We start from the raw sequence: 21,525 nt of genomic DNA, 5'->3' as shown, positions 1-21,525 counted from the left end.
CCATAACACAAGCACGTGAGTGATGCGGCAACAAAAGTCCTTCCCTGGCGCTTAGGAATTCTTCTTGTTACTTCTCTGGTTTGCGTCGGTTTTTCCCTTGAAGAGGAAAGGGTGATGCAGCACAGGAGCAGTAAGTATTTCCCTCAGTTTGAGAACCAAGGTATCGATCCAGAAGGAGGGCCTCGTCAAGTCCAAAGTACCTGCGCAAACACAAACAAGCTTGCACCCAACACTTCAAAGGGGTTGTCAATCCCTTCAAGAATGTTTACAAAGTGAGATCTGAAGGCGGAAAGAGCAACGAAGTAAAAAGTGTAAGGCTGAAAATATGGTGTGGAGTAGACCCTGGGGGCCATAGTGTTCACTAGAGGCTTCTCTCATAATAGCAAATATCATGGGAATGGTTTTGAAAGGGGTCAAAAACATGGAAAAAACAGGAACTGGCACTTGGCACTGAGTTAATAAGTTAGTCCCAAAAAATAAATAAAAGGCATGCAAAACATCCAAAGGTTGACAAGATAATAACACGAAACCATCAAAAATTATAGATACGTTGGAGACGTATCAGTAAGGTCAAAAGCAATAGGCTACTGGGGATTCCGAAAGATCGAATAGCAATTCGAAGAACTTTCGAAACCCATGACAACTGATAATGGACGAATCCCCGATGAGATAATTCGTTGCATCCTGTAAAACAAGAGCAATTGGGAAAGAAAGTATGAACGACATTTGTATGTAGTCATCCATAGTGGTTGACGGAGGAAGGGGAAATCGCAAGAGTGATGGGCACAAGCTCTCGAGAGAAACATCAGAGAGTATCATCGGGGTCTTCTGACGGATCAAGCCATCGTCGGGAATACGGGGCTCTCCGGGAGGAAATATTTACGAGAACCTAATGTTAGAGTTAGTAAAATCTTTATCCCGAAAGAGAAGAGAGAGTAGAGCCCAGAGTATAGGAAATGAGTAAAAGATACTAATACCACCCAATTGAGATGTGGGCCCGTAAGCCACAACATTAGTGTTAGTAAAGATTTTTCAAACACTAGACTCAACTTCGGCCAAGGAGTTGGAAAGGGGGCTACCTACAGGCAGTCGGCTCTGATACCAACTTGTGACGCCCTCAGTTTAATCATACGCTAATCATACACGCAAATGCGTACGGTCAAACCCAAGGACTCACGGAAAGATATCACAACACAACTCTAGACACAAATAAAATAAAACAAGCTTCATATTACAAGCCAGAGGCCTCGAGGGCTAGAATACACAAGCTCGATAAGCACACGAGTCAGCGGAAGCAACAAAATCTGAGTACAGACATAAAATATGGGGTGCCTTAGAGAAGGCTAGCACAAAAGGAACACGATCGAACGAGGCGAGGCCTCCTGCCTGGGAACCTCCTAACTACTCCTATCTTCGGCGGCCTCCACGAAGATGACACCATCGGGGCGGCGGGCGTCGGCAGGAAACTCCACTCCTGGGCTCCATCATCTGGTCACAGCAACGAATCAAGAGGACAAAGGGGGAGCAAAGCAACGGTGAGTACTCATCCAAAGTACTCGCAAGTCTTACAACAGAACTAATCTAGTTATGCATCAGTATCAAAGAAGGGGGTTGGTTATATGTGGACTGACTGCAGCAATGCGAGAAAGGAGAGAGAAAGCCTAGTCCTATCGAAGACTAGCATCTTCAGGGTCTTGCAGCAATAGACGAGAGTAGAACATGTGTAACACAATTAATAGTCATATTGTTGCAGCAATTTTAAAGTGAGGCCACACCCAGAGATCCTCCCTCGACTCCCTGCAAGGAAGCAATCCCGAGGCAACTAATTCCAGTTAAGTAACAATTGTAGTTGTATAAGATCAGGGCACAACTCCAAGTCGTCCTGTAACCGTGGACACGGCTATTCGAATAGTTAATTTTCATCCCTGCAGGGGTGCACCACATGTCCCGACACGCTCGATAACACTCTGGCCGGACACACTTTTCTGGGTCCTGTCTGGCCTCGAAATATCGACACGTCGCAGCCCCACCTAAGCTCAGCAGAGAGGACATCCCGCCGGTCTAAATCCTAAGCACAAAGGGTTCATGGGCCCAGTTCCCCTCTGCGCTCCTGCACGATGCGAGGGCGGCCGACGTCAGTCCTAGCACCCCTTAATCACAAGCGCGATGCATCTCGGGACCACTAGGGCGTGCGCCGCTACATCGCTGACGTCTGAAGAGCTTCGGCTGATACCGCGACGTCGAGTACCCATAATTCTTCCCACGCAGACGGTTAGTGCGAAAAGGTCTCCAGCCAACCGAGATCAAATACCCAAATTCATTAACATTTTAATTAGGCCATCAACACAATCTCGCGGGAATCCACCCGTCTGTCAACTAATCACCAATGATCCGACTAACATGGTCGAGTAACTATGTGGTTGTAACATCGGGGGGAATCCGAGGTATCACTCTCGTTGGATTCCGAACAATGTATCCGTCAAGGTGGTCTTAGAGGAATCACCCTCAGGGGTCCCACACTTGAGGGGTTGCACGACAGAGGCATCGTCGGGAATGGTAAAAGAGGAATCACCCTCGATAACCACGACCGACTAGCTATACTACAGAGGTATCATCATGAGTACTTAGCGAGGTGTCACCCTCGGTACCCGATAGTATCTCTGTAGCGTCGTACAACTAAGGGGGGTGTATGTGCTGTGTCGGGTCTGGCTCGTCGATTAGGGATCGAGATTTGAAAACAAGCGGGGCAACTGGACTACGGGGTCTGAGGGGAAGACTGCTCCACCTATACTAAGCAGTTTAAAGGTACAGTGCTGAAAGTAGCAGTTCATCAAAAATAGGCTATGCATCAGATATAGGAGCTAACTACAACAGTAGCAAAATACTAATGCAAGTAGTAGGAAGAAAGACATAGGCGATATAGGAATGATCAAGGGGGTTTGCTTGCCTTCCTGCTCTGCGGCAAAGGAGTGATCGGCAGGGTCGTAGATGTACCGGGCAGCAGCGTCAGTCTCGGGGTCTACCGGTAAGAAGAGGGGGAAGAAACAATAAATAATAGCAACGGTGCAACAATGCATGACATGGCAAGATGCAGGCTAGACATGAGCTAACGCAGCAACATCCGTCATAGACGGGTCGGAAGAATATCTGACGATATTTTCCGGGTCTCGGGCTACTACCGGTCAGACTCGAAACGATGGAAACGTTCCATGTTTGTTATGCTAGGGACGCGTGACACACGAATGGACCGTGTATCCGGGTTCGTCTCCTTCTGCTGATCAACTTTCATGTTGAAAATATTTTGATCTGACTTACGAATTATTTTATATTAATTTTTTGAAGTTTTATTCAATATTTAGGAATTAAAAACAGATTTAATTAATTTAATTAAATGTTATTATGACATCAGCATGATGTCATGCTGACATCAGTAGTTGACTGGTCAACTCTGACGAGTGGGGCCGCATGTCATAGGCACATTTATTATTAACGTTAGCTAAAGATTAACCCGATTAATTAAAGGGAAAGGGACCCACTTGTCATACACTAATTAGGATATTTTATTTACCTATATTAACCGGTTTATGTAGTTTATCTATTTACTCTTAATCCTATTACTAACAATTAATTATCTAATTAATTAATTCACTAGTTAATTAATTAATTAACTTAATGATTTACCGATTAATTATTATTATGCTTTGCTTTCATTTTCCCTACTCCCTCCGTCCCGGTGTATAAGTCATTCGCGTAGTTCTAGGTCATCGATTTGAGGAATTAAATATGTGTTATATGTCATGAAAAATATATCATTAGATTTCCACACGGATGTAGTTTTTAAATATATATTTTTTGTCACATATAATACATATTTAAATAGTTAAATTGTCGACCTAGAACTACGTGAATGACTTTTACACCGGGACGGAGGTAGTACTAAACTTTAAACGTTTTAAGGGCGGTGGCCCCGCAAGTCATTGAGACAACGAGACATAAAAAAATTACACGCACACACACTCGGTGCACACATATATATACTTACGTACATACATCCATTATAACATACATACACCTTCACATATACGTACACACATATATATATCCATGTATACATACATACGATTATACATATATTTCTTTTTCATTTTTGTTCTTTACATACCAAATCGCACGTCACAGGGGGGGCGCCGGATCAATGGAGAAAGAGGAGAGGGGGCTCACAGCTCCTGTAGGGGAGGGGCAGCGGGCGTGAGGAGGCCGTTGCGGTGGTGCTGGTGGTGGCTGGTTGGAGTAGAGGTGGCCGGCGACGTGGGGAGTCGGGGCGGAGCGATGGCGCGGCGGAGGGCAACGTCGAGGTGGAGAAGGGAGCCGGCGAGGGATCCGGCGGCGGGGCGGTCCGGTGGAGGCGGGGCGGCCTGGCGAGGAGGAGGCGCCGGAGGGACACCGCGGTGCAGGGGCCGGCCGGCGCGGGCTTCGGCCTGGGCGGGCGGGGGGGAGGCCGAGGCAGGGCCGTCGTGGCCGGCGGGGCCCCGGCCGAGGCGCCGGTGGGGAGGGGCGGCCACCGGGGAGGTGAGGGCCGCCAGAGATGGGGCTCCCGGGGATGGGGCGGTCGGTCAGCGGGGATGGGGCCCCGGGGGATCGGGAGGTCGCCAGCGAGATGGGGAGGGCCGGCGGGATCTGGTGGGGCTCCTGGAAAGGGGGCGAGCTCGATGGGGGGTTAGTGATCGTGGGGGCTCTCGATGGGAAGGGTGGGGATCGGGAGGCTGGGGGATCGAGCGGGCAGGAGAGAGATCTAGCGGGCAGGGGAGAGATCGAGCGGGCTCTGGGGCTCGGTGCGGTTGGTGGCGTGGGGTGCGCTGGGGGTAGGTGGGACGAGAGGAACATTCCCCTCGTCAGGTGGCGGGGAGGGACGTGGGAGTGGCGGCGATAGGGAAACGAGGGGAAGGGGTCGGTTAGGGTTGCCTGCGGGTGGTTGGTGGCTTGGCCGGCTGGGCCAGTTTTTTTTCTCTTCTCTCTTTTTTTATTTTCTAAATAGCTTGCTGTTTTAATTATAGAGACTGCAATAATTTTATAAATGCCATGTTCACTTTATAAATCATTAGAGAATCTTTATATCTCTCCCGACATTTGTTTACCTTAAGATCCGAAAACTTTTATTGTTTTGATTTTATTTCTAATTTGAATTCGGATCGGTTCGAAACTACGCGAGACTACCAACAGTAATCCCGGTGACGTGGCACCATTAGCAGGGGTTTACTGTAGCTTAATTTACCGGGGCGTCACAACCTGTCGCGGGACTGGAGCCGCCTGGACCGGGAACCGCCGCGAGTTTAGAGGAGGGACTAGATCCGATCGAAGCAGCGGTCAGGACGGGGGCAAGATCGAGCCAGTAGCGGGGCAAGATCGAGGCAGCAGGGGCTCCCTCCAGCGGTAGAAAAAGCCAGCAGGGAAGAAGAGACGGGAGTGGCGGCGGCTGTGCGAGGAATTAGATCGGGAGGAGCACGAGTTGCGCGTGCTAAGAAAACCTATGCTCTAATACCATGTTAGGAATAAGCAACTTGTATTCCCATGAGGCCATAGGCCGATATATATACACTAGCAAAAGGACCCGTGCGTTGCAATGGAAGAAAAACAATTATAATCTTCAATCATGCTGATCATATTATGTCTTTAAAATCTTAGGACATTTCTTGAAATGCATGAACATTTTTTGAATTAGCAAACATTTTTTTCAATTGCACACAAAAAATAACACACAAACTTTTTTTCAAAATCATGGACTTTTATTGTTTTCACCAACATTGTTCTCAAAATTATGAACACTTTTTTGAATATGCGAATATGTTTACAAAAATCCTGAGCATTTTTTGAATTCACAAACATTTTATATTTTCTTCAAACTTTTATTTCAGAATTCCCAGTTTTATAAATTGCAAAAGTTTTTCAAAGTTCTAAATTATTTAAACTAAAAAATGGAACAGAAAAATGAAAATAAAATATGAGACTAAAAACACAGGCACGAACTGTTTTTAAGATTTTTACACGGACTTTTGTTTAGAGTCCTTGACTTTTTTATTTTATGGACATTTTCTCAAAGTTTTTTTTATATGCAAACATTTATCAAAACTCCTGAGTAGTTTTTGAATTCTAAAAAAAATATGTTTTTTTGAATATTTTATTTCGAAATTCTCAGTTTCTTAAATTTGAGAAAAGTTGTTTGAAGTTTTAAATTACTTAAAGTAGGAAAACAAAATGGAACCGAAAAGAAAAATAAAAATAAAACTAAAAAAACAGGCGTCCACGCATGGGCCGGCCCAAACAGGTGTGCTGCATCTTTTTCCAACGCCCAGAGCGTAATATAGGAGGTGCCTACATGGGCCGTCCCAGTCCGGAGATTTTTCTGTTTAAAGCGTTTTTTATGATTTATAGCTGGCATTGGTGTGTAATTTTAGTCAACTTTAAGGGCAATTTGGATGACGTACGGAAGAAACACTATTTGCTTTATTAGTAGGTAAAGATGTACAGGCGATGGACTATATGCAAGAAACCCCTTATATATTGGAATAAATACAAAAGGGTACATGACTTATATTATAACTCTAACAGTAGTAACAATGCCTAATAGTGTTCTCGCAAAAAAAAGCCTAAAAGCAACATCATAAAGTCACAAATATATATTTAACGTGACACATTTTTGCCACCAAATATATGTAGCCTAGCTCCTAACTAATATAGTTGAAAATTGTTGTTCTGATACATGTGTTTACATAGATTAAATTGAGCTTAAACTGCCCCTACAAATTTGAAGGGAATGACAAAAAAGTAAATAAAAAGACATAGATAAAGTTGAGCTTAAACTCCCCCTACAACTTTGAAGGGATTGGCAAAAAAGCAAATAAAAAGAAAATTGAAGGCAGCAGTATTTACATACTCTAATCATGCAAATCAAACAACCTAAGTAGGGTTTTTTCCCTAAAGAATCAAATCCTCTATAAAACTTATATAATATTCCTTTGAATCAAAGAAGCCATTTCTTTTTCTTTTACCCGAGCAAATTATCCTACAGCTCGCCAGTTGATAGTTCACATGGTAAAAATTCATAAAGGGAAAGACGGTAGTATCAAACTTTTGACATATGAAATCTTCCCATAAGATGACATTTGTTTGCTCAACAACCTCAGCCGTGTATGAGTGCAAAACAGTTCGGTACAAATATACAAGTCGCTTTGCATTTCTTTAAGTTTGACTGGAAGTAATTCACACAAGTTCGCTGTCACGATGGAACCATGGAATTTTCTGTGGATCATCCATCTTCGTTGACGCTGAGACTGGAGAGCGGCCTGAAAGCTCTTATTGGCTAGGGCTTTCTTTTTTACATGGACGCCGCCACCGCCACCGCCTTCCAGAACAAAGAGGTCATTCAGCATGTCAGGATGACGCCTTCGCAGCCTGTAGCATTTCCACAATAAGTGTCTTAACATCCCTGTAAAAGCACAAGACCGTTTAGAGTCAGTCAATCGAATAATCAGGATAAGCATGTCTTAGTTACCAATTAAACTGCCATTCAGCAGATTATATAGACCTAGGAGGTCTTGATGAACAACAAAGTGTTGAGAAAATGCATGATCATCACCAAAGAAGGGAACATGTACTCGTGTATAAACCCAATTTAGAAAGCAAGATTATAGAGAGAGTAGCAGACATAAGTATAGAGCAGAATGGAGAAATGAATATGCACGAATTATAACTATGGGGAAAATATATTAGAGCAGGGACCAACTTTCTGTCTTGAGCACGCCTAGGGAAGGGAATTCGCAGCTTCAGAACAGTTCCGTCGTAACCAGCCTGCACAACTAGGAAAGTGTCAATTACCATGTTACTACTTGTAGTTTCTCCCCAACTACAAGTATTTAGGTACAGAGGGAGTAGAATATAGCATGGACAATAAAGGTCCAGTCAAGTAAATTCAAAGATATGACAGCATAGTGCATCATTGTCCAACCAAAGTGTTAGGAAAGCAACTTATCTATATTGAAGGCCCAAGGGGCATATATATATTACATATGACTTGAGGTGCAAGGAAAGTAAACATAGACTAATAAGGACTCCTAGACTAATACTAATACTTCCTAACACCCCCCTCAAATGCAAAGCGTATGCAATAGCATTGCATTTGAAGAAGTGTAATACTAAAAAACAATGATAATCCAAATCCGCGCCTTGAGAGTGTCGTCGTAGCATGAAGAGATGGCACATCAGAGGTAGACCCCGCATCACTTGAAGATACAAGATAAGTATCAAGAGAAGATGGGTTGTCAAAAGAAGATGGCATATCAAGAGAATAAAACATTGTGCAGAAAATCATAGTCCATGACAACCGTCGGCAAAAGAAGCTCGGCGGATAAGGCACGATGGACGTAGATCGACAATGCAAAAGAAGTCCAGAAAATCCTATAGAAAACAAGGGTAAATAGGCCACAAAAATTGCATAGAAAGGATCAGGACCAAAGAAAGGCTGACAGACTAAGGTATGGTGGACTCGCATGGCATGAGAAAACACAAAATATCAACGGATTTGGTGGACGCAACAGATTTTTTTCAGAAAACTAAAAAACAACTAGCGAGAAGAGCATGCAACACCAGACAAAGGTGCATGAACATGCAACACCGGACAAAGGAGGTAGCTACGGGAAAGAGCTAACACATGAAGCAGCAAGCATGTAGGAAAGCAACACGTGGTAACAACAGGAGAGTAGAACGCTGGTTACCACGCAGCCATGCAAGCAATGTGGTGTCAGCGGAAGAAGGAAAAATATCCAGAACATCGTGCCCTCTTTTGTGAGAAGTCAACCATCTGGCTAAATCAGCAGAAGCCGGCCAAGTGCAGGACGCTTGAGGCCAGAGGGCGTTGCGCTGGTTGGTGCAGTGCGGGTGAGTTCCTGCAGCGAGCCGGACGGAGCGCCAGTCATCAGGGCCTGCGGGATCGAGACCTGCGGGAGCCTGCAGGACCCGGCGGCGGCTGGAAGCTTGAGCGGTAGGATGTCGACGGCCTCGGCGATGGCCCGCGGCCGCGGAGGGCCTCGACGGCGCCGTGCTGGAGGAAGACGGCGGCCCACTGTGGCAGGATGTCGACGGTGGACAGGCGAGATGAGGCAGCGGCAAGGTGGGGCGGGCTGGAGCTGTGTGGCCGCGACCTGGAGGTTGGCGCGCGCGGCTGCCATGCCCGCGACGTGAATATGGCGCCTCGATCAAGGGGCGCACCGCCGCGAGCCGCTCCATCCAGCTCCTCGTATTAGGAAAGCAATTACTGATCCGACTAGCAGCAGATCCGGTTGCACGAGCAGCTGGTGCTGACGGGATCCAGGTGCTATCTCGATCTGGCCAGCACTGGTGATCTGGCAGATGAGGTAGCGAGATCCAGCAACCAGGATCGATTCGGCCAGGAGCGGGGCGGATCCGGGGGTGCCTCGATCTGGCAGATGGGGCGGCGGTAGCGAGATCCAGCGGGGACGAGGCAGGGGCTGGATCCGGCGGCTGCTGTAGGGAAGCGGCTGCTTCGATCAGGGGCCTCCTGCTGTGAACGCTGGGAGAAGACGAGATCGACCCAGAACAGATCGATCGAGAGGAGAAAAAAAGTTGGATCGTAAGGACGAGTTGCAGCGTCCGGAGACCTAAACCTAGGCTCTAATACCATGTTAGGAAAGCAACTTATCTATATTGAAGGACCAAGGGGCATATATATATTACATATGACTTGAGGTGCAAAGGAAAGTAAACATAGACTAATAAGGACTCCTAGACTAATACTAATACTTCCTAACACAAAGAACAGCCCTTATCCACTAAAAAAAATATCCCTTAGGAATAAATCATCTATTTCGAATTCAGTTCTGATGAAACCATCAAACCACTACTACAGCACATAATGACAATTTACTGGTCGATTATTGGAGCTGAGGGTAGAAAAGCATTCACAAGAAATATGTTTTTTAACAAACAAGAAAAAGACATAGCCTTTGTATAGTTACTACACTCCCATTTATGAAAGAGGGAGGCCTCGACAGTAACTTTATATTAAAAACACAAGGAGACGTGTACAACAGAGGGTGTGTGGGTGGGTTGGGGGAGGGGCTATACAGAGGTCTATACAAGAAGAGACAAGCTTTGAGAGGGCTATTACCTTCACATTGATACCGAGGCTATCCACGTCCACAATAGAAGCAAAATCCACCTGAAATAGCTTACATTTGTCATCCCTCAATATATTTAAATGGAAACATTAACATTTGGTAAAAGTATAGAAGTGTCAAAATCAAGAAAATGAAAAGAGTGATACAAGGCAAATAGGTGTGTCTACCGTAAAAAAAAAGAACCCATGTGCTATACTGCTACGTGCTACTACTAAAAAAACACAGGCATTACGTAGTGTGTCAGCAGTTAGCACTGACAAACTGTATTTTGCAATGCTAAAAGTCTGAACCCAAGTGTTCATGTTGCAGACTCAGCACACTGAAATAATAATATTTCATGGTGCCCAAGAGACTGAGCAGATAAACAGAGACTACATAATAAAATTATTGCTTTTTAAATTGGTAAACTGATTTGTAAACTTTGATGTGCATCTGTTTTCCTGAGTCAAGACTTGCCTAGCTCTGTGATGTTTGCACTTTTTTATCTAATGTTTGGGACAAAAAGTAGGAATCATATGCTTGAACTAAAACATTCCTCTCTTCACACTAAATGTATCACGGTAACCGAGGACACACCATATAATAACTAAAATACTGGAGTAGTTACTTAGTTACAGAAAGAAAACGTAAGTATGGAATGAACAGAAGATAGATAGTATGACTGCATCGCAAACTAATATAGCTAAGACTTGTTTTCTGGTATATCTTGCAGAGTCACATTCATGACCATACACCACGTAAGTAAGCTTTATATTGTACTTGCCTTAACAGAGGTTGAGTGTTGCACAATGAGCTTTGTATCATCAGCATGATCCTTGTTCATGTGGCCCTGTGGAATACATGCAGCTAACTTGAGCATAAATATGCCGATTGAAGATCAATAGATTTAGTGTGAAGTCAACCAAATATAAAACGTACTGCAATAGGAGTGGAGAACTGAGATATGGGATCCACTTTTGCTTCCTTGAACTCAGCTGCACTAAATTCTGAGGATGTGGAGAACAGAATAGTATCTCAAGGACCATCATACCAAATCATATTGCATTTCGAACAGAAATTGACCTTTAGGTCACAAAAAACTAACTATAGGAGCACAAGTGCACGGCACTGAATGTGCAAGTCTTCCGATTGAGCCTGATATTAACTAAAAAACTAACTATAGGAACACTCAGCCTCTGTTATAGAAAATTCGATTGTTAAATCCAGATGAAACATTGAGTGAAAAAGGAGAAGAGAATGATGTAAGACGAGAGGCTACTACTTTTTACTCTTATAGTTTCCTCGGTTTCTGTTTTCTTATTCAGGATATTGCTTTTCATGGTTCTCACATTGCAACTCACGATTTTCGCAAGAGCTCTACAGGAACAATATATTGCAACTCAAAAGCAAATTAACAGTCCAGTAGAACCCCTTCTGGTCAGAAAGGCTATGGAGGCTTTAACTATAAGTAGTTTTAACTAGGGCATTCAAAAGACGGGCCACAAACCTCCAGAGCCAAGGATAGCTGTTGCAACCCCAGATACGTAACGTACAGCTTTTGGTTTGATGTGCAGAAAACGGAAGTCACCAAAGTCAACCTTGATTTGGCAAATTTCCATCAGAAATTAGTACGATATTATTCGGTTACTTTAGGAACAATATAATGTTGAACAAACATACCCAAAAGGCCTCAGGGTGTCTCCGTAAATATGCAGTTCTTACGGCATCTTTTTCTTCGTCGGGAACCTTTGGAACAGAACACCAAATACGAAGTGAGCCAACACACAATTATCAGGTCACATATACAGTATGCTTTAATAAACAATATCAAGTTAAGAAATTTATCAGGACATAAGCACACTAATATATGGGGCAAGTGACAGGAGGGAATTACAGGTATAGCATCGCCATATACAGTGATTACAGTATCTGTTCTGTCCTCTGGATCTTTGGCAACCAAAAGTGAGCATTTAGTACTTCCTGTGAGATTCTGCAAAATGGTGGCCACAAAAGACATAACTATCAGAAGCTATTGTGAATGCACCCTATTTTTTTCACAGAACACTGTCCATGCGTTTTATACTTTTCATGTCTATCCATTTTATTTTTTATTTCCGCATTTATATGTCAGTACTCCTGCCATTGCCAGTGTTATCATGTGTGTTTGAGTTAAGTCACCGAATGCATAGGGTCTCCATGCGCGTAGAACGGTGTCGACAGGTAGTATTACATGTATACATAATTATGAGAGCACAATACTGGCATACCTTTGAGTGAACTGCTAAACTACTCACTGCTAATATGGGGGAACCATCTTGATCGCACGCAAAATCAACCATTGAACCAGATGGATAACCCACATGTTCCTGTTAACAAAATGACATGTTATAATTTTCTCTTCCTGTAATCAACTAATTGGCAATAGGAGATAGAAGAAAAATATAATTTGCCTTTGCCATTCACAAAGCAGAAAAGGCGCATACTGGAAGGTGACAATCCCAGCCAGTATGGCATGCTAAAGAAACTACATATCATGATGTACTAAATATATAATAGGTACCTTGCCAAGCACGTGCCACGTTTCAGTGAGAAATGAAAAGTGGAGTTATCAAGCAGGTTTAAGCAAAAAAGTTAAGTTTGAATAATCAAGAGAAGTTGTCAATGGAAAAGAATATCAGGTCCGCCCTTTACATATCCACATGACAATCAGTACTCGCCAGTTTCAATGGAATTCTAACAAAGACGACACAGGAAAAGACTGGCAAATGCATGTTCACTAAACTGCAAATACAAGAATGCTTGTAGCATACCTGAGAATGGGTAGCCAGAACACCTCTGACACTTTGGTCCAGAATGGTTCGTATTTCTTCAACAGGAGGAAGCCGGGCAGCTTTTACCTATAATCATAATGATGTTGAGTGAATAAGAAACACCTTTACATGGCAAAAGATTAAAACCTACAATCTTTAGAATTCCTCTTAATTAAAATCCAAGACAACTTTGTAACTTGCTAGTTGAGGTATTTGTTAAGACCTGTCATAAATGTTGCGCGTACTTGTTCCACGGGCTGATCATTCAAATATCTAATAGGAACTGGAAAGGGCATATTTTGCAAAGTTATTGATGTTGGTTTGGGTAGGGATACTGATGAATGGTTGATCAGATAAAAAACTCCCACGATATTGGAATATGTTGACTATTGTGGAGGAAAACTCTGCATACCGTTGTTAATTATTGATGATGGTATGTTTTTTCCTTGCCATACTAATTGTTGAAGAAAATCGTTACCAGGGAACAGTTTTAAGCCTATCTCGCAGTAACCCTCCTGGTAATTAATCTGACCCCATAAACACATACCAAGTACATGGTTCTGAAAAGAAAAGCACTGAGTATCTTCACTATCATTGTTAATACTTGTGGATGACTCGCCATACTAAATTTCGAAAATTCAGTTAATTACATATGGATAATTTAAAGCCTGTTCCAGAGTACTGTTTAATCCTCCTGATAATCTACCAGACTCCGTAACATATACTCAACACATGGTTCTGAAAAAAAAATGCCCTAAGCTTGTGAAATTCCCCCATGGTACTAAGCAGAGCACCCAATTTTTCGTGTTAGAAGTTGTGCAGCTATCGCCTCCTCAGATTATCGCATAGTAAGAGTACTAGATGGCTAGGCAGAGCCAAGGCCAAGGGCCGCACCTGGTGAGCGCGGATCACCTCGAACGCGTCGGCAGATCCTCCCGGGGCATCGGCAGGCGCGGCCATCTGCAAGACAAACAAAACATCGGGGCGCCGTCAGCCAAAGCCACAATCACCGCAGGGGAGGCATTCCATCGAACACTTGGGTCCGGGGCTATTCTCAAACAGGTCAAATTCGGCGGGGCGGAGAGCAGAGGCCAGGCAGTGAGGCAGACCTGAGAAGGCGAGGAGGAGGCGAGGAAGCGATCGCCGAGGCGGCCACTGCTGCGGCGGGGAGGGTGGAGGAGGGGCGACGAGGAGGAGGTGGGGGTCGGGGTGGGGATGGCGTGAGCATGGCGGTTTTGTAGGTGGAGCGGGCGGAGCAGTCGCGAGAGCGTTGACGGCGAGGGGAGCGACGCGAGCTGGGCGCCCACCGGCGTGGGCAGGAAGGGCCTCATTGCGTGCACGCCTTGGTGTGTGTGTGTGCGTGTGTGCGGGGGTGCCTCGCTGGTCGCTTGGAGGTCGCTCGGTAGGCACGGCACGGCACACGCGAGCGTGGGGGAAGAAGAGCAGCTCGGCCCGGCTTGAATGATTCCCGGATGGGCCGGTTGAGTGGCACTGATCCGGCCTGGCCGGTTGAGTGGCACTGATCCGGCCTGGCCGGAGATTACATGGCTTTGTTAAGCGAAATGAGGATCACTTCCATCTTTCGTATTTCGTACGTGTCACTTATGGTAACGAAAACTCTTACCTCCCATCGGCCTGATCCACACGACCATCCACCGTATGCTTGTTAGTTGATCTTGCCTTGATGTGAAAAATGAACCGTGTCCGTGCCCAATGAAGCAGCGACCTAGTCGCAAACCGTTTCGTGAAACTGGATCCTTGTTTCAGAAACGGTCGTGAAGCTCGGCTCTTCACTTGTCCACGCGCGCCTCCACCTCAGCCCTCACGACCTCACCTGCCTTTTTCCTGGTGCTGCGCATCCCTCGCCAGAGCTGCAGCCGTTGCCATGGCCGCCTGGATCTGATCCACCTCGTCGTCGAACTGAGTCAGTGTTGATGCACAGATCCGACGGGATCCGGCAGCCGCGCACGGTCTCGTCCCGCGCCGCCGTCCGGACTCCTTTCCCGGCCTGCTTTCGGCCCCGCCGGCGAGCTCCCGCGACCAGGGGGCCAGCCTCCTCGCCTCCCGCGGCCACAGTCCAGCCGCCCGTCGCCCCGCGTCGCCAGAGCGCCGCCGTATCCCAGCCCGCTCGCGGCTCCGCCGCAGCCCCTCCGTCACCGATGCCGGCCGGCCCTCCCCTCCCCAAACCATCCCCCACCCCCCCGTGCCGCTCGCCCCCAACGCTAGCCGGCCCTTCCCTCCCCAAACCTTCCCTCACCCCCTGCGCCGCTCGCCCCCAACCCTGGCCGGCCCTCGCACCCGGCAAGTTGTACCACGAAGGGTTGCAAAAATTTCTGCAACCTAATCTTTGTTGTAAAAGTTTTCTGCAACAAGATCTTTGTTGCAAAGTTTTCTTCCGCGGCAGTACCTATGTTTGCAGAAATACGAAGGAAAAAAATCTGCAACAAAATGATTGTTTCTGAAACTCGATCGTTGTTTTAGTAATTAATGGGTCCAAAGTTTATTTTTGTAACAAATTGATTGTTTCTACAGCTCGACCGTCGTTTCAGGAATTACTCGGTGCCCGGCCAGAGCCCCGCGCGCGGATCGAACGGTTGCGCCTGTAGATTGGACGGTCGTCCAGGTGGCGGATGTTTACTAAACATCCGCTAATGGACGTGTAGCAGCCCCTTATCGTAATCTGGAAAATTTTAGTTTTAACAAACTTCTTTCATGGAAAAAAAGGGACAAAGAAAACGTGTCACTCATGATAGAAAAATAAATAAAGACGTGTTTTTTTCGTTTCCAAAAAGTACGGTCGCGTCTCTCGTGAAGGCAAAATCGTATCTCTCACGAAAGCAGAATAATGCCTCTCACGAAAAAAAACTTGTTTTTTTCGTTTTCGAGAGGCACGGTCATGCCTTTCGCGAAAGCAAAACCATGCCTCTCGCAGAAGCAAAATCGTGCCTCTCACGATAGAAAAAACCAAAAAAATATGTTTTTTTGTTTCCTAAAGGCATGGTCGTGCCTCTCGCGAAAGCAAAACCGAGTTCCTCGTGAAAAAAAACATATTTTTTTCGTTTTTAGAGAGGCACGGTCGAAAACAAAACCGTGCATCTCGCGAAAAAAACCAGAAAACATTTTTTTCGTTTTTGAGAGGCGCGATCGTGCTTCTCGCGAAAACAAAACCATGCCTCTCGCAAAAAATATGTTTTGGAAAAAATATTGATTTTTTTGTTCAAAAGCTAAGAAACACTCATGAAAAACCGAAACATCAAAAATCTAGAAAAACAATCTTTAAAAGCCGAAAATGCATGTGATTTTTTTTCAAAGGAAACACTTAGAGCACGACACGTGACGACAGCTCGGAACGCGTCAAATGGCGGTGTGTGGGAGTAGTCGTTGGAAAGCTCCCAAAGGAGTGCTCGTCAACTACTTGCTCCCTTTGTTGAGTGGGAGCCGAGAGCAACTAGTTAGGGAGCACTCCTTCGGAAGTCTCCAAACGATCATTCCCACGCATCGCCACATAGCGTGTTCTCAATCGTCGCCACGTGTCACAGTATGAGTGTTCCTTTTGGATTTTATTTTTTTTATTTTTATCACACGTGTTTTCGGCTATTTAGATTGGGTTTTATCCGATTTTTTGGTGTTTTGGTTTTTCACCGATCGTTCTTAGCTCTTCGACGAAAACAATTCAAAAAAAATTACGTGAAAAATGTGTTTTCTATTTTTTATGAGATGCACGATTTTGCTTCCATGAGAGGCACATTTTTGCTTTTGTGAGAGCCACGACCGTGCCTCTCGGACACAAAAAAAAATGTGTTTTCTATTGTTTTTTCGCGAGAAACACGGTTGTGCCTCTTAAAAAGAAAAAACGTGTTTTTGGTTTTCTTTCGCGAGAGGCACAATTTTGCCTTCGCGAGAGGGACGACCGTGCCTCTCGGAAACAAAGAAAATTGTGTTTTCTAATTTTTTCTATCACGAGAGGCATGTTTTCTGTCCGGTTTTTTTCGTGAAAAAAGTTTATCAAAATCTATCAACATGGGTTCTAGTTTTAAGATCTCGACGCGAGGAACCCAATAGTAAAACGGTTGAGATTTGAACCCACGGTTTAAGAGATAAAGTATTTTAAAAATATGGATCTAGAAAAAATAAGAAAACTCTCAGGTTGTGACAAGTGGCATACGTACAATGCGCCACTTGTCACAACCTAGAAAGGTGAGAGTAATCTTTAAAGGGAGTACTATTCAATTAATGATTTCGAGGGAAGCCCCTATGTGATGCTCCTTGCGTTAAAATGCCCACAATTCGCACAGGCACGAGCAAATCATGCCGATCCATCAAGGGGGTGTTTGGTTGGTAGATATGAGTTGGTTGGGATCATTCAAATTTTGTGAATGTTATGGTTGAATTTAGGGGTTTAGTTAAGCTGAGTGGGATGAAGCCATTTTTTGCTTGGTTGTGGTGATAATGATGGTTTGGATGTGGTTATCACATAAAGTAATCACATGATGGAGAGAGAACGTCACATCAAATAGTCATCCGAGCAACTAAACATGGATTGTGTCGCTTGATCTGGTTGATTTTATGGGGTGGGATAGTTCAATATCTTCATAGTAAATTCCTCTTTTTTGGTTGTAACTATTCAAGTGTTCTTTAACCAGATAACGATTTGTTTGGTATGATTTCAACACATCCTGGGCGATTCATTCGACCAAACGCATCCTAAAAGCATCTCCAGCCGTTCGGCCCCCAAGGGCCTGAAATAACGTCGTCTGGGGTGCGCCTACGCAAATAACAACATGGGGGGGGTCCAGCCGCCCACCCAAGAGCGCCCCCAGCCGTCGCTTTCCGTCCATTTTCGGCGCAAATTGGCTTAGTTGGCTCAAAATTGGCCCACTTTTGGTCCATATTGGGCATGCTTCGGCACAAATTGAACGACAATAGTTGTTTTTTATCACATAGTTCATCACAGAAATCAATACAAATCAAAAAGTAGTTTAACAAATAAATAAAAATCAAAAATCGAGCTAGGTGTTGCCCTTGAGACTCCATAGGTGCTCCTGTTGGAATTATGCCCTAGAGGCAATAATAAATATAGTTGTTATTATAATTCCTGTATCAAGATAATCGTTTACTATCCATGCTATAATTGTATTGAATGAAGACTCATTTACATGTGTGGATACATAGACAAAACACTGTCCCTAGCAAGCCTCTAGTTGGCTAGCCAGTTGATCAAAGATAGTCAGTGTCTTCTGATTATGAACAAGGTGTTGTTGCTTGATAACTGGATCACGTCATTAGGAGAATCACGTGATGGACTAGACCCAAACTAATAGACGTAGCATGTTGATCGTGTCATTTTGTTGCTACTGTTTTCTGCGTGTCAAGTATTTGTTCCTATGACCATGAGATCATATAACTCACTAACACCGGAGGAATACTTTGTGTGTATCAAACGTTGCAACGTAACTGGATGACTATAAATATGCTCTACAGGTATCTTCGAAGGTGTTCGTTGAGTTAGTATGGATCAAGACTGGGATTTGTCACTCCGTGTGACGGAGAGGTATCTCGGGGCCCACTCGGTAATACAACATCACACACAAGCCTTGCAAGCAATGTAACTTAGTGTAAGTTGCGGGATCTTGTATTACGGAACGAGTAAAGAGACTTGCCGGTAAACGAGATTGAAATAGGTATGCGGATACTGACGATCGAATCTCGGGCAAGTAACATACCGAAGGACAAAGGGAATGACATACGGGATTATATGAATCCTTGGCACTGAGGTTCAAATGATAAGATCTTCGTAGAATATGTAGGATCCAATATGGGCATCCAGGTCCCGCTGTTGGATATTGACCGAGGAGTCTCTCGGGTCATGTCTACATAGTTCTCGAACCCGCAGGGTCTGCACACTTAAGGTTCGACGTTGTTTTATACGTATTTGAGTTATATGGTTGGTTAACGAATGTTGTTCGGAGTCCCGGATGAGTCACGGACGTCACGAGGGTTTCCGAAATGGTCCAGAAACGAAGATTGATATATAGGATGACCTCATTTGATTACCGGAAGGTTTTCGGAGTTACCGGGAATGTACCCGGAATGACGAATGGGTTCCGGGAGTTCACCGGGGGGGCAACCCACCCCGGGGAAGCCCATAGGCCTTGAGGGTGGCGCACCATCCCTTAGTGGGCTGGTGGGACAGCCCAAAAGGGCCCTATGCGCATTGGAAGAAAAATCAAAGAGAAAAAGAAAAAAAAGGAGGAGGTGGGAAAGGAAAGAAGGACTCCACCCACCAAACCAAGTAGGACTCGATTTGGGGGGGAGTCCTTCCCCCCTTTGGCTCGGCCGACCCCCTTGGGGCTCCTTGAGCCCCAAGGCAAGGTCCCCCCTCTCCCACCTATATATACGGAGGTTTTAGGGCTGATTTGAGACGATTTTTCCACGGCAGCCCGACCACATACCTCCATGGTTTTTCCTCTAGATCGCGTTTCTGCGGAGCTCGGGCGGAGCCCTGCTGAGACAAGGTCATCACCAACCTCCGGAGCACCGTCACGCTGCCGAAGAACTCTTCTACCTCTCCGTCTCTCTTGCTGGATCAAGAAGGCCGAGATCATCGTCGAGCTGTACGTGTGCTGAACGCGGAGGTGCCGTCCGTTCGGTACTAGATCGTGGGACTGATCGCGGGATTGTTCGCGGGGCGGATCGAGGGACGTGAGGACGTTCCACTACATCAACCGCGTTCACTAACGCTTCTGTTGTACGGTCTACAAGGGTACGTAGATCACTCATCCCCTCTCGTAGATGGACATCACCATGATAGGTCTTCGTGCGCGTAGGAAATTTTTTGTTTCCCATGCGACGTTCCCCAACAGTGGCATCATGAGCTAGGTTCATGCGTAGATGTCTTCTCGAGTAGAACACAAAAGTTTTTGTGGGCGGTGATGTGCGTTTTTCTGCCCTCCTTAGTCTTTTCTTGATTCCGCGGTATTGTTGGATTGAAGCAGCTTGGACCGACATTACTCGTACGCTTACGAGAGACTGGTTTCATCGCTACGAGTAACCCCGTTGCTGAAAGATGACTGGCAAGTGTCGGTTTCTCCAACTTTAGTTGAATCGGATTTGACCGAGGAGGTCCTTGGATGAGGTTAAATAGCAACTCATATATCTCCGTTGTGGTGTTTGCGTAAGTAAGATGCGATCCTACTAGATACCCATGGTCACCACGTAAAACATGCAACAACAAAATTAGAGGGCGTCTAACTTGTTTTTGCAGGGTATGCTTGTGATGTGATATGGCCAACGATGTGATGTGATATATTGGATGTATGAGATGATCATGTTGTAATAGATAATATCGACTTGCACGTCGATGGTACGGCAACCGGCAGGAGCCATAGGGTTGTCTTTATACTAATGTTTGTGCTTGCAGATGCGTTTACTATTTTGCTAGGATGTAGCTTTAGTAGTAATAGCATGAGTAGCACGACAACCCCGATGGCGACACGTTGATGGAGATCATGGTGTGGCGCCGGTGACAAAGAAGATCGTGCCAGTGCTTTGATGATGGAGATCAAGGAGCACGTGATGATGGCCATATCATGTCACTTATGAATTGCATGTGATGTTAATCCTTTTATGCACCTTATTTTGCTTAGAACGACGGTAGCATTATGAGGTGATCTCTCACTAAAATTTCAAGACGAAATTGTGTTCTCCCCGACTGTGCACCGTTGCTACAGTTCGTCGTTTCGAGACACCACGTGATGATCGGGTGTGATAGACTCAACGTTCACATACAACGGGTGCAAAACAGTTGCGCACGCGGAACACTCGGGTTAAGCTTGACGAGCCTAGCATGTGCAGACATGGCCTCGGAACACATGAGACCGAAAGGTCGATCATGAATCATACAGATGATATGATTAGCATAGGGATGCTTACCACTGAAACTATACTCAACTCACGTGATGATCGGACTTGGGCTAGTGTAAGTGGATCATGAACCACTCAAATGACTAGAGAGATGTACTTTTTGAGTGGGAGTTTAGCGAATAATTTGATTAAGTTAAACTCTAATTATCTTGAACATAGTCTAAGTCCACTTTGAATATATATTTGTGTTGTAGATCATGGCTCACGTGACAGTCACCCTGAATTTTAATACGTTCCTAGAGAAAGCTAAGTTGAAAGATGATGGAAGCAACTTTGTAGACTGGGCTCGTAATCTTAAGCTAATCTTACAAACTGGGAAAAAGGATTATGTCCTTAATGCTGCGCTAGGAGATGAACCACCCGCTACGGCTGATCAGGATGTTAAGAACGCTTGGTTAGCACGTAAGGAGGACTACTCAGTAGTTCAATGTGCAGTCTTGTATGGCTTAGAACCGGTACTTCAACGTCGCTTTGAGCGTCATGGAGCATTTGAGATGTTCCAGGAGTTGAAGTTTATCTTTCAGAAGAACGCCCGGATCGAGAGGTATGAGACCTCCGATAAATTCTATGCTTGCAAGATGGAGGAGAACTCGTCTGTCAGTGAACATGTGCTCAAAATGTCT

The 21,525-nt window shown here is 45.1% G+C and overlaps 1 protein-coding gene across 1 annotated transcript; it reads right to left on the bottom strand.

Moving 5' to 3' along the window:
* Positions 1-7,115: 7,115 nt before the first annotated feature.
* On the bottom strand, positions 7,116-14,390 carry LOC123425599. The gene is made up of 12 exons (XM_045109289.1): positions 14,089-14,390; positions 13,874-13,939; positions 12,980-13,066; positions 12,437-12,535; positions 12,064-12,159; positions 11,850-11,915; positions 11,677-11,767; positions 11,109-11,176; positions 10,954-11,019; positions 10,181-10,231; positions 7,781-7,845; positions 7,116-7,483 (listed from the first exon to the last, which is right to left on the bottom strand). The coding sequence occupies exons 1-12, from the start codon at positions 14,308-14,310 to the stop codon at positions 7,429-7,431; spliced, it is 1,032 nt and encodes a 343-aa protein (XP_044965224.1). The 5' UTR covers positions 14,311-14,390; the 3' UTR covers positions 7,116-7,428.
* Between the last annotated feature and the right edge of the window lie 7,135 nt (positions 14,391-21,525).

Source organism: Hordeum vulgare, chromosome 2H, assembly GCF_904849725.1.
Source record: "Hordeum vulgare subsp. vulgare chromosome 2H, MorexV3_pseudomolecules_assembly, whole genome shotgun sequence".
Classification (NCBI taxonomy): domain Eukaryota; kingdom Viridiplantae; phylum Streptophyta; class Magnoliopsida; order Poales; family Poaceae; genus Hordeum; species Hordeum vulgare.
Note: the sequence above shows the minus strand (reverse complement) of the source record. Positions and strands in the feature narration are given on the sequence as shown.

Bases quoted from the DNA above. Each gene is read 5' to 3' on its own strand.
- LOC123425599 (XM_045109289.1), bottom strand. From the start codon at position 14,310: ATGAGGCCCTTCCTGCCCACGCCGGTGGGCGCCCAGCTCGCGTCGCTC. The intron at 12,536-12,979 runs GTATGCTACAAG...TTTTGTTAACAG, and splicing joins TTCTGGCTACCCATTCTCAG to GAACATGTGGGTTATCCATC. The intron at 11,020-11,108 runs GTACGTTTTATA...TGTATTCCACAG, and splicing joins AGTTCTCCACTCCTATTGCA to GGCCACATGAACAAGGATCA.